Here is a 13,519-nt window from a genome sequence, read left to right on the forward strand (position 1 = left end):
AGATCACATAACTAATGAGGAGGTATTGAATAGGATTGCGGAGAAGAGACGTTTGTGGCACAACTTGACTAGAAGATGGGATCGGTTGGTAGGACATGTTCTGAGGCATCAAGGGATCACTAATTTAGTATTGGAGGGCAGCGTGGAGGGTAAAAGTCGTAGAGGGAGACCAAGAGATGAATAACCCAAGCAGATTCAAAAGGATGTAGGTTGCAGTAGGTACTGGGAGATGGAGAAGCTTGCACAGGATCGAGTAGCATGGAGAGCTGCATCAAACCTAAGTCCCATAGTGCTTAAAGCCATTTGCACCATTTTGAGTTGCAAGTTGAATGGGGGTACCGTTTGGGATTCAAAACGTTTCTGGCGTATAGATTGCTCCAAGAAATGTCGAGCCAACTGCTGTATGTCGGTAACTTCCTGCCTCCAAAACAAAAGATGGAAAATTGGGGTTTACGACCGGTTGCCATCGAGGTCATTAGAATTTTTTGTAAATTTGTGATGAAGTCTTATGGGAACAAACTGCTGAGGTCGTCGGTCTCTAAGCCTACACGCTACTTAATCTAGCTTAAACTAACTTACGCTATGGACAACACACAACACCCATCTCCGAGGGAGGACTCGAACCTCCAACGGGAGGAGCCGCACAGTCTATGACAAGGCGCCCCAGACCGCGCGGCTACCCTGCACGGCGAGGTCATTAGAGACGGAGCACAAGCTCGGATTGTGCCAAGGATGGGGAAGGAGGTCGCCCGTGAAGTTTTTAAGGAACCATTTTGGCATTTGCCTGGAGCGATTTAGGAAAATCGCAGAAAACCTGATTGTGGTTGGCCAGACGCGTGGTTTGAGCCCTCGTCCTCCAGAAAGCGAGTCCAGTGCGATAACCGGTGTGCCAAATCACTCTGTCAGAGTCCTGAAGCCATATTCAAGTGCATACTCATGTACATTTAGCGGTACGCAACTAAAGATGTCCAGAAATATCAAGGATAAGAGCTATCGACTTTCAGCAGTTAACCCGAAATTTCACGGAAGAATAGTGAAAAGTTTATTCCAATAAAATTGGGCCTTACGTACGCCATTCTACTATAGAATGCGTTCCCAAAGCGATAAAAGTAATTTTATGGTGATAAGACTGCACATCGCATAGCATTTGGACTGGCTGCGCTAAATGCAATAGGAGAAGGGGAACTCTTGGCTTCACAAAGCGCTCAAGGTCCATCTGCTGCTATCAGTGCTGCGTCAGTGCCACTGGTTTCGTGAAACTCATCTCGAAGATCTTGTTATGACTCGCAATGGAGCAAACGGCCTAACAGTGGTATGTCGTCGTCTTCCGTTCCAAAAGTTATACTGATGCCTACTAACGTTTGAACAAGCATAGAAGAATTGTTCTCTTCTGTACACAAAACTTTCAAGTTGATTGAATATGCTCAAGTAGGGCCGCTAATAACTGCCCGACGGTCCCGCTCTAAACGGCCATCAGTCAGCCACACCGAAGAAAATGTGACTCACGAGCGTGTTTTGTTGTACTCTGACTTTCGAGGGAGCCTTAGAACAACTGCATAGGCACTGAACCTTCATACAACCACTGTGCACACCGTCGGGCAAATTACCTCAACATATAAAAGGTATGCTCCAAAGTATTGACGGACGTGCGAAACGCAAGTGGAATGGCAATGGTAAGTGAATTTTCGGAACTGGTTCCAACTGAAGCTGATCTTTTAGTATTTGTTACATTCTAGGAGAGTCACTATTTGAGTAGAACACGGACACAAAGCGCCAGTGTACCTAATGGAACACGCAGAGTCCCCCAATAAAAGATGGCATGAATGACCAAGTTAGAAGTGATATCAATGCTGACTGTGTGGTTCACAAGAATCAAAGTGTCTGATTCACAAGAATTTGCAAACTGTGTGATTCACAAGAAATTTCCCCTAAATATTTATAAATGTTTGTAGCTGAACTTTGTAAGAGATTTCGACAATGTCGACTCACATACACTGTTTCAAATTCTGAAAGGTGCAGGGGTGAAATACAGAGTACAAAAGGTTATTTACAGAGTTTACGGAAATCAGACTACATTTATAAGTGTCGAAGGTCACGAAAGGCGGCCGTTGTAATGGAGTGGTTCTAGGCATTTCGGTCTGGAAACGCGCGACCGCTACGGTCGCAGGTTCGAATTTTGCCTCGGGCATGGATGTGCGTGATGTCCTTAGGTAAGTTAGGTTTAAGTAGTTCTAAGTTCTAGGGGACTGGTGACCTCAGGTGTTAAGTCCCACAGCGCTCAGAGTCACTTGAACCATGTGAAGGTCATGAAAGGGAAATAGTGTTTGCGAAGGAAGGAAACAGTTTATAGCCCGTCCCAAACGTTAATCAGTCTGTTCACTGAGGAAGCGGGAGAAGTCAAGGAAAAATAAGGAGAAATAATTAAATATGAGGTTTATTCAATGACACCGTAATCCTGTCAGGTACAGAAAAGGACTTGGAAGAGCAGATTAACTGAATGAAAACTGCGTTGAAAGGAGGATAAAATGTTAACACCAACAAAACAAACACAGCAGTAATGGTGAGGAGCTGAACTAAATCAGGCTATGCTGAGGGAACTAGATTATTAATGGGACACTAAAAGGAATATGTCCACTAAAAGGAGTATAGTGTGCCACTACTAGTCATTTCCCTTCCTGTTCCACTCGCAAATACAGTGAGTGAAAAATGACTTTCTGTATGCCTCCATACTAGGCCTAGTCTGCATAATCTTCTCTTATTGGTCCTTATGCGAAACGCGTGTTGGCTAAAGTAGAATGGCCATGCAGTCAGCCTCAAATGCTGGTTCTGTAAATTTTCTCAGTGGTGCTTTCCCTCCAGGGAATCCCATTTGAGTTACCAAAGCATGTCCCTTATACTTTCGTGTTGTTCCAACCTACCACTAACAAATCTAGCACTGATCTCTGCAGAGGTTCGACCTCTGCCTTTAATCGGACGTGGTGTGGATCCCTCGATCAGTAATCAACGATGGGTCGCACTAGGTCGCATATGCGGTCTACTTTACAAATGAAGAACACTTTCCCGAAATTCTCCCAATAAACCGGTGTTGACCATTCGCCTTCCCTGCTACAATCATCATATGCTCTTTCCATTTCATACTGCTTTGCAACGATATGCCCAGATGTTTATCTGTGTGACTGTATCAGGCGGCTGTACTCGAACATCATCAGCTCGTGGTCTCGCAGTCGCGTTCTCGCTTCCCGAGTACGGAATCCCGGGTTCGATTCACGGCGCGATCAGGGATTTTCACCTGCCTCGAGATGACTGGGTGTTTGCGTTGTCCTCATCCTTTCATTATCAATCCTGAAAGTGGCACGTTTGGACTGAGCAAAGATTGGGAATTTGTACGGGCGCTGATAACCGCGCAGTAGAGCGTTCCACAAACCAAACATCATCATCATTGAATATCATGTATTTTTTCCTACTCACTTGCATTAACTTAAGTTTCTCTACAGTTGGAGTTCGCTGTTATTCATCAGACTTGCTCTAAAGTGAAACGAGCACGATAAGTAGTTGAGATAAGAAGAGAATAGAAGCTTTTGAAATATGGTCTTATAGAAAAATGCTGTAGATGGGCACATCACGTAATTAATGATGAGGTACTGAACAGACTTGAGAAGAAAAGAAATTTGTGGTACAACCGGACTAAAGGAAGGGATCGTTTGTAGGGCACATTCTGTGACTGAAGGCCCCATCAGGGAAGTGTGGGTGACCTGGAGACAAGCGTAGTCAGCAGGTCCAAATGGATGTAGGCTGTAGTAGTTTTTCGAGTATATTGAAGGTTGCACAGTATAGCGTATAACGGAGAGACCATCAACTGAAGACCATAACAGTAGTAACATATACTGATTTTTGTTCAGCACGACATTCACATTACCTTACGGTGACACTTCATTTTGTAGAGTACAAACCTGGGCGGCGAGGTAGTGAAATTGCCGCTCGTGAACGGCAATATGTCCGAGGCGGAAGAGCCAGGCGGCAACGGTGTTGAAGGTGGAGAGCAGGAGTGTGAAGCGGCCTATGTCGGCGGTGCCGCCCCTCCACAGGGCCAGCGCCTGCGAGCAGAGGAAGGCCGCCACCGCGGCGTTCGCGACCGCGCTCCGCAGGTAGTAGGCGCGCGCCGCCCAGGGCTCTGCTAGCGGGTGCCGCATCACACCCGTCCAGTGCAGCAGCCGCAGCAGGTACTCCAGCTCGTGTGGCGGCCGGGCGGCCGGCGGCGTCGACAGCGGCAGCTCCATCCCGACCACACTACCTGCATGTGCCGAATGTCATCGCATATAACGTGAGTACAGTACGTATACGTCATAATCATCATCATCACCATCTCCTTCTTAGGACTATGCGACACTGTCACCTGTTCTGGTCCCAATCATCGAGCCACTTCCTGCGACGTCAGCCTAGTTCTCCCTTTCCAGCCGACCACTAATTCATTACCTTTGCAGTATATTTTCTACACTACTGGCCATTAAAATTGCTACACCACGAAGATGACGTGCTACAGACGCGAAATTTAACAAACAGGAAGAAGATGCTGTGATATGCAAATGATTAGCTTTTCAGAGCATTCACACAAGGTTGGCGCCGGTGGCGACACCTACAACGTGCTGACATGAGCAAAGTTTCCAACCGATTTCTCATACACAAACAGCAGTTGACCGGCGTTGCCTGGTGAAACGTTGTTGTGATGCCTCGTGTAAGGAGGAGAAATGCGTACCACCACGTTTCCGACTTTGATAAAGGTCGGATTGTAGCCTATCGCGATTCCGGTTTATCTTATCGGTACATTGCTGCTCCCGTTGGTCGAGATCCAATGGCTGTTAGCGCCGGCCGAAGTGGCCGTGCGGTTCTAGGCGCTGCAGCTTGGAGCCGCGTGACCGCTACGGTCGCAGGTTCGAATCCTGCCTCGTGCATGGATGTGTGTGATGTCCTTAGGTTAGGTAGGTTTAACTAGTTCTAAGTTCTAGGGGACAAATGACCTCAGAAGTTGAGTCCCATAGTGCTCAGAGCCAATGGCTGTTAGCAGAATATGGAATCGGTGGGTTCAGGAGGATAATACGGAACGCCGTGCGGGATCCCAACGGCCTCGTATCACTAGCAGTCGAGATGACAGCCATCTTATCCACATCCCTGAGTGAACAGATGGGGACGTTTGCAAGACAACAACCATCTGCACGAGCAGTTCGACGACGTTTGCAGCAGCATCGACTATCAGCTCGGAGACCATGGCTGCGGCTACCCTTGACGCTGCATCACAGATAGGAGCGCCTGCAATGGTGTACTCAACGACGAACCTAGGTGCACGAATGGCAAAACGTCATCCAGGTTCTGTTTACAGCATCATGATGGCCGCATCCGTATTTGGCGACATCGTGGTGAACGCACATTGGAAGCGTGTATTCGTCATCGCCATACTGGCGTATCACCCGGCGTGATGGTATGAGGTGTCATTGGTTACACGTCTCGGGCACCTCTTGTCGCATTGACGGCACTTTGAACAGTGGACGTAACATTTCAGATGTGTTACGACCTGTGGCTCTGCCCTTCATTCGATCCCTGCGAAACCCTACATTTCAGCAGAATAATGCACGACCGCAATTTGCATGTTCTGTATGGGCCTTTCTGGATACAGAAAATGTTCGACTGCTGCCCTGGCCAGCACATTCTCCAGATCTCTCACCAATTCAAAACGTCTGGTCAATGCTGGTTGAGCAACTGGCTCGTCACAATACGCCAGTCACTACTCTTGATGAACTGTGGTATAGTGTTGAAGCTGCATGGGCAGCTGGACCTGTACACGCCATCCAAGCTCTGTTTGACTCAATGCCCAGGCGTATCAAGGTCGTTATTACGGCCAGAGGTGGTTGTTCTGGGTACTGATTTCTCAGGATCTATCGACCCAAATTGAGTGGAAATGTAATCACATGTCAGTTGTAGTATAATATATTTGTCCAATGAATACCCGTTTATCATCTGCATTTCTTCTTGGTGTAGCAATATTAATGGCCAGTAGTGTACTATCCTAACACCCATTTCCTTGTCTTTAGCTGAAATGATTTTGAAATCTTATGTTATTATTTCATTCCTTAGATTCGTTACAGCACATAATAGTTTCTTGTAGGAACGTAGAAATTTTTGTTAAAGCTCGTTTGCATTGCCACACTGAAGACAGAGCTATAGGCTGAAGTAAGAGGTGTGCCAGTATGTCGCAGGTGGGTCAGACCGTAGACGCATTACGTCACCATCCGCCGAGTGAGAATACACATTTAGCAGAAAGACAACTGTGACAGAAACCCAAGGGAAGTGAGACAAGAGTAAGACATGTTGCGAGAAAGTCTATCTTTTACACAAGGACATGTAGTGCGGCCCTGATACAGCAGTTAACAACCTTTTAAGTGAATTTGGCAGAATAATGCCTGAGCCTCACGTCATGCCTCATGTAAGCTCCGCTTAAATACTTCAATTTTCCAGCTCTTCCCGGTTGATCATTGAGGTTGATGTCAATGACAGTAACAGCACTCGATTCCATGTTCACAGTACTGAAGTGAAACTATGTCTTAACAGCTGCAGCAACGTCTGTGAAGTAGCTGCAGATATATTCGAGATGCGAGTCTTTATTTAGTGAACTTCACACTGCTTACAACTGTCATCTACTGATTGAGAAACTGTCTCCCAACAACGCTACATTGCAGAATGCTGCCAGCTTGAACTGTAGTGTGGAAGCCAACAGTAGCAACTCTCTTTTGTCCACATTCCTACTCAACACTCAGACAACTCTGAGTGCAGATACCTACCAGGCCAATATGGAGATAATCGTCCAAGCAGACGACTACCGGCTCCAGGTACACCGCTATTGCGTCATCAAAGATCCTCGTAGAATTCAGAGTGGGACCGAGGACGCTCCAGCAGCCAGCAAGAGACCACTTCTTGCTGGATAATGGCTGTCCCAGCTCGCCAGCAACCCAGGCGGTCGTTAGGGCCGCTAACACATTCTCCTGGGCGTGCAGATGCTGACCTGACTGGACAACAGTTCGCTACAATCCAACACGCAGCTGAATCAAGCAACAGCAGAAGCTGGTGAGAAGAGCAACGAATTGTAAATAAAGCGAATAAGCAGTTACACTCTAATACTGTTTTACTACTGTCAAAGGAGCTTCCTACTTTTTCAACAGGTAGCCTGACTTCACACAGTGGTGTCCCTACTTGGTCTCTCTGTAACTTATAAGTTCTATTACAGCCACCTACAAATTTCATGAACTTCATCTCCGCCTCCTGCTATGTCATGTTTTCTTTTTTGTTATCAATGATTCTGAACCATATACAGTAATGGGTTCAGCCACAACATGATACAATTTCATTTGTGTTCCCTTGTTCTTCCCTAAGTTTTTCCTATTGTCCTTCAGGTAGCTTGTAGCTTCCACACACCAAAAAAGTTTTGCATCATCTCGGTTCCGAGAGTTCCGGAACCTGAACAGAAAATTGGAATAGAGATCAACATTTCCTCCCCTTTTATTGCTCATGAAAACCACACATTGCATGGTGTACCATCTACAGTGAGACCTTCAGAGGTGGTCGTCCAGACTGCTGTACACAACGGTACCTCTAATACCCAGTAGCACATCCTCTTGCATTGATGAATGCCTATATTCGTCATGGCGTACTATCCACAAGTTCATCAAGGCACTGTTGATCCAGATTGTCCCACTCCACAGTAGCGGTTCGGTGTAGATCCCTCAGAGTGGTTGGTGGATCACGTCGTGCATAAACAGCCCTTTTCTATTTATCGCAGGCATGTTCGATAGGGTTCATGTCTGGAGAACATGCTGGCCTCCCTAGTCGAGCGATGTCGTCATCCTGAAGGAAGTCATTGACAAGATGTGCACGATGGAAGCGCGAATGGTCGTCCATGAAGATGAATACCACGCCAATATTCTGCCGATATGGTAGCACTATCGGTCGGATGATGGCGTTCATCTTTCCTACAGCCGTTACGACATCTTTAATGACCACCAGCGGCGTATGTCGGCCCCACATAATGCCACCCCAAAACAGCAGGGATCCTCCACCTTGCTGCACTCGCTGGATAGTGTGTCTAAGGCGTTCAGCCTGACCTGGTTGCCTCCAAACACGTCTCCGACGATTGTCTGGTTGAAGCCATATGCGACACTCATCGGTGAAGAGAACGTGATGCCAATCCTGAGCGGTCCATTCGGCATGTTGTTGGGCCCATCTGTAACGCGCTGCATCGTGTCGTGGTTGCAAAGAGAGACCTCGCCATCTACGCCGGGAGTGCAGTTGCGCATCATGCAAGCTATTGCACACAGTTTGAGTCGTAATACGACCTCCTGTGGCTGCACGCAAAGCCTTCTTCAACATGGTGGCGTTGCTGTTAGGGTTCCTTCGAACCATAATCCGTAGGTAGCGGTCATCCAGTGTAGTATTAGCCCTTGGGTGTCCTGAGCGAGGCATGTCATCGACAGTTCCTGTCGCTCTATATCTCCTTCATGTCCGAAAAACATCGCTTTGGTTCAATGCGAGGCGCCTGGACACTTCCCTTGTTGAGAACCCTTCCTCGCACAAAGTAACAATGCGGACGCGATCGAACCGCGGTATTGACCGTCTAGGCATGGTTGAACTACAGACAACACATGTCGTGTACCTCCTCCTTGGTGGAATGGCTGGTACTGATCGGATTTCTGACCCCCTCCGTCTAATAGGCGCTCCTCATGTATGGTTGTTTACATCTTTGGGCAGGTTTAGTGACATCTCTGAACAGTCAAAGGGACTGTGCCTGTGATCTACTGCCAACGTCTATCTTCAGGAGTTCTGGGAACCGGGGTGATACAAAATTTTTTATGTGTGCATTAATCTTCTTCACGATGTCTTTGTCATAGTTAAAACTAGATCTGAGGGGAAGCGATTGTCTTTGCCTAACTCGCAGATACACTTAAATTGTTATATATTGCATTTCAGTTCAATCTATATTCAGCTGGGTGTAGATTATCTTCCATTTCCCAATACTGACCAGGTCATCAGCATATAATAGAGTACTCAGTGGTATGCTAGATCCTGTTTTAATTCCTAACTGTATATCTCATGACTGGAGGAACGCGCTGTAACTGGGCTTTAGGGGGCTCCCCATAGCCACGCCGTTTGTTTGTTCACAGAACCTACGTTTCCATTTGGAATACGTGGTCGTAGGGCAATACTTAAACAGTTCTGCAATATCGGGTGGAAAAATCCGATTCAGCTGTTGCAACACCTCATTGAGAGGAACCATAGTAAAAAGCAATACCACACAAAAACGAGACCGTATTTCAATTGGAACGATTACGGGAAGCGCGGCTTTGAGGAGCCCCTTAATCCCAGTTACAGCGAATTCTTTTATGGAAAAAAATCGAGAAACAGGCGTTGGAAACTGCCAACAATAAACCGTATACATGGTTTCGCTACATGGATGATATCTTTGTTTTGTGGAGGCATGATGGAGAGGAAATAGGTTGTTTTTACAAGCATCTCAACTGGATTAAGCGAAGATTCAATTTATCATGGAGAAGGAGGCAGGCGGATGATTAAATTCTCTTAATGTGCTAATTTTCAGGAATTAAGATGGTATCTTAGGCCACACAGTTCACCGAAAACCCATCCACCCACACCGTTATCACAGCTGGTTTCGAACCGCTATCCACGACAAAAGCGAGCCATTATAAAAATGTTGGCGGATAGAGCAAGGAACGTCAACGGACCACAGCTACTTGAAGTGGAATTAAAACACACCAGTTGATTGCTGAAGAGTGGCTATTCATCCGCTGAGGTAAAAAAAAGCGTTGACACACCAGCATAAAAATCAAAGGAATGCACAAACCGGCTGTAAAGCCCAAGTTTGCCTGCCTTTCGTTAAGGATGTTACTTACTGCAGAGAAAAAACCTAGAAGAAAAAATGGTTCAAATGGCTCTGAGCACTATGGGACTTAACTACTGAGGTCATCAGTCCCCTAGAACCTACTTAAACCTAATTAACCTAATGACCCGAGGCAGGATTCGAACCTGCGACCGTAGCGGTCACGCGGTTCCAAACTGAAGCGCTTAGAACCGCACAAAAATCTAGAAGAAACGGGCCATCGAGGTAACCTCCAAACTCACCCTGAAAATGTAGGATAACCTAAATTGGGCTAAGGATGTTCGCAAACCGCTGGAGAAAGCAGAAATTTGTAGGGTTGCGTGTAGTTGTGGGGAAGTGTACGTGCACACTTAAAAAAAACAATAAATAGCAATTAGAAGAGAACAAGGGCAACATTAGTAGCGCAGGAGATTGACAGATCAGCTATTGCGGAACATGCTCTGCAGAGGCGAGACAACCACATTAATTTGGATAGGACTGAAATACTGGCAGCCACAAGCAGATACTATGACAGACTACACAGAGAGGTCATAGACATTGTTAAATATCCCAGGAATTTCTAAGAAGGAGGACGTTAAATTGAATTACATCTGAATACGGACGCAGAAGAAGATATGTACCAGTCTTCCGCCATGGGGTGATAGGAACAATGGATGATGGCAACCGACAACGACCAATTGCTCTCAGGTCTCGAAACTTGAGACGACACACCGCTACCCGGGAGCATGTGTAAACGAAATTTTGCTGCAGTCAGTAGCGATCTAGCGCGTGAATCGGACACTCAATGAAGCTACGATCCCCTTGTAAACGTTTTCCGCAGATGCGGACGAAATTGCGGGATTCAACTTGAAATTCAATCGACCGCGGCATAACAATCGGGAAAATTTTGTTAATCGTAATTGAAACAGCGTTGCTCGTTTGTGGAGCGGTCACGTGCCTCAACGCTAAGCAGAGGCTTACCGAGGCAGCTAGAGGTGAACTCACATTTAAAATGGAATCCAAACGAGGGAGAAACAGGGCATTTGCAAGTAGTGGCTGGACCACAGCGGCCGGCTGGTACGTGTAACCATCTGATTTCAGTTTGTTTGATCAGTCATCATGAGTGCAATTTTTACACAGTTCTCCACGCTTGTCTAAGCAAATGACACGCTGTTTTAACACCCACAACTAAGAAGCAAACCACAGGAACAGTTAAAATATCGATGTTGTTAGTCACTATTCATTAGTTGATATCAATGTTCGTACGATTCGCAGGAAGTTTAGAGTCATTATATTCCCCCATTACGGTATCAATCCACAGAACGAAAGCTAAAAAAATTTTGCAAGTAGCGGCTAGCCGTTTTGTTTTCTCACTAACTGTGGAACAAAATCTCAAGCACTTTGTATTTTCTTTAACTTCTTAATTAAATGCCGTAATGTTTCTCAAAACCGGGGAAAGGCCGATTGCTTCACAATCGGTCTTCGACTTAGCTTCTGCCTTGTTTCTAATGAGCTGAACATCGACAAGCGTAAAATAGTTTTATCTGAGTAATTGCTACAACTGCTGCCGAGGGCGCCATCTGTTTATCAAAAACACATCCGGGCTTGGAGATGTCAAAGGAAAATTTTACACTCGAGAAACTTTTATAATGTCATTACTGTCCTTTCTACATGACACTCTCGAAACATTGTTGTCGCCATTTCTGCACGTACTGTTTATCAGAACCGTTCACTTCGCAGCACGATTTTGCAGCCTGAAAGGAAAAAAACTGAGTTATTTATGTAACAACAGCTTTTTCCGACGTTGATGCAACGAGACTTGACGGACGTTTTTCCAGTGGGGAGATTCGGTTACTGAAGAGCGACTCGAAAGCCCTTACAAAACAGAATCGAGTAAACAGCGTTGATGTTTCAAAATCAGAGCCAGCACTTGTGTCGTTGACGAAGCAGAAAGTTAGTTTCTCCTGAGGACCTGTTTCGCTTTTTCAACCAGGGGCTGTCTCATATTGGCATCCAGAGGTCGAAAAGAGTTTCATGTCACTTGGTAATTGTTGTTTAACCCCTTGAAATGAAAAGAAAAGAATCACTTTATCGTTTCTGGAAAAACTGGCCATTTTTTTCCCATGTAAAATGGATTTAATTTTTTTGGTGCAGTGCCACCCATTGTTCCAGTTTCATTCCAGTTCTTACGTGAAGTGCACAACAATATCAGCTGAGATCTTTTAAAATGCGCCGCCGTGAACTCGGTAAAGCACTTCATGAGAGGCAACGAGTCCCGGCGTGGCACATAGTTCTGATGTGCTAGAAAATTTTAAGTAAGCACAATTTTCTCCAGAGAAAATTTCAGCTATTTACGGATCTGAATTTATTAGTTTGCATAGAAAGTTATTTTTGTATTGGTTTCCCGTGTTTACAGATTGTTCACATGAGTAAATGTTAATTACTACAGCTATTGTCAATATAGCCTCCTTTATGGAAACAGTACTACGTTTCCGAGTGCCCGTTTTTATGTCCCAGAAGTGTATTTTATTTTGGTACTCTTGTTTTCAATTTGAGTAATCGGCGATTGGAAAAGGAAAACCAGCAGTTGTGTATTTTACTAGAGTCTCATTAGCATAGGTTGTCGCACCTCCATAGACGTTTAATGACACGTTAAAAAATTAAGATCTGTGCAGAAACCACTGTTGGAATGTGTACCTTGTACAGAGAAATGTTAAAGCAGGTATTAAGGCAGCGATCTAGTGTACTAAAGGTTGTTGCACATTTCAAACAGTACCAGGTTATCAATCATACGTATTTCTACGTTTGTCGTCATTTCGACCGGCGTTGTAAGAAACTGAAGGACACTTTCGACATCACAAACACGGGTGAAACTACCTAAATGGGATAATATTGCGAAGCTGCTCGTGAACTCGACTCTGTTGCCCTTCGTACCATTGTAAACTAGTTAAGCGGCATAAATTTACGTGGGACCGCTTTTGTTGCATTTTTGGTGAATTGCTCTTAACGCTACATAACAGTTCTGATTGGGCAGTTTCTTTCAGTGTCTTCTTTTACAACTGTACGATGTACGAGGATTGTTCGGAAAGTAAGGAACTATCGGTCGCGAAATGGAAACCACAGTGAAAATCAGAACTGTTTTCTTTGTACGTGTAGCTACATCTTCCAGGTAGTTCTCTACATAGTCGCCGCTCCGTCCTAGACATTTGTTGGAGCGTTATACCAAATTTCCAACACCATCGTCATAGAAGGCAGCCGCCTGTGCTTTCCGATACGCTGGTCTACAGCGTGTAGCCTGCGTTGTCTTCGTATCCAGCGTTTCATGTGAACAGAAGTGATACTCAGGACGAGCCAATTAGCGCTGTTTTGTGGGTGACCGAACGCTTCTCATCGAAAAGGCTGCAGGAGCGTCTTCACTGCCTCTGCAGAGTGCGGCTGAGAGTTGCCATGAAGAAGGAACTGCGTGGCAGTTGTGTAAGGTGGATTACATTCATTAAGGCGAAGCCTCTCAGCGAGTCCTTCTACTTGGCGGGTGACATTGTTGTTCTAGGCACTTTTACTCGCTCATAGTGCGTTCACAACTGAAAAGAGCATCTTGATGCG

The 13,519-nt window shown here is 45.6% G+C and overlaps 1 protein-coding gene across 1 annotated transcript in view; it reads right to left on the reverse strand.

The window, feature by feature from the left end:
• The window catches only part of LOC126195639 (odorant receptor 65a-like), a 119,116-nt gene extending 114,839 nt beyond the window's left edge, over positions 1 to 4,277 (reverse strand). The window contains exon 1 of the mRNA XM_049934264.1: positions 3,951 to 4,277. Within this exon, the coding sequence (XP_049790221.1) occupies positions 3,951 to 4,277 (327 nt within the window). The remainder of the gene's footprint in view (positions 1 to 3,950) is intronic.
• Positions 4,278 to 13,519: the final 9,242 nt, after the last annotated feature.

The sequence above is a fragment of the Schistocerca nitens genome, chromosome 7 (genome assembly GCF_023898315.1).
Source record: "Schistocerca nitens isolate TAMUIC-IGC-003100 chromosome 7, iqSchNite1.1, whole genome shotgun sequence".
In the NCBI taxonomy this organism is placed as follows: Eukaryota; Metazoa; Arthropoda; class Insecta; order Orthoptera; family Acrididae; genus Schistocerca; species Schistocerca nitens.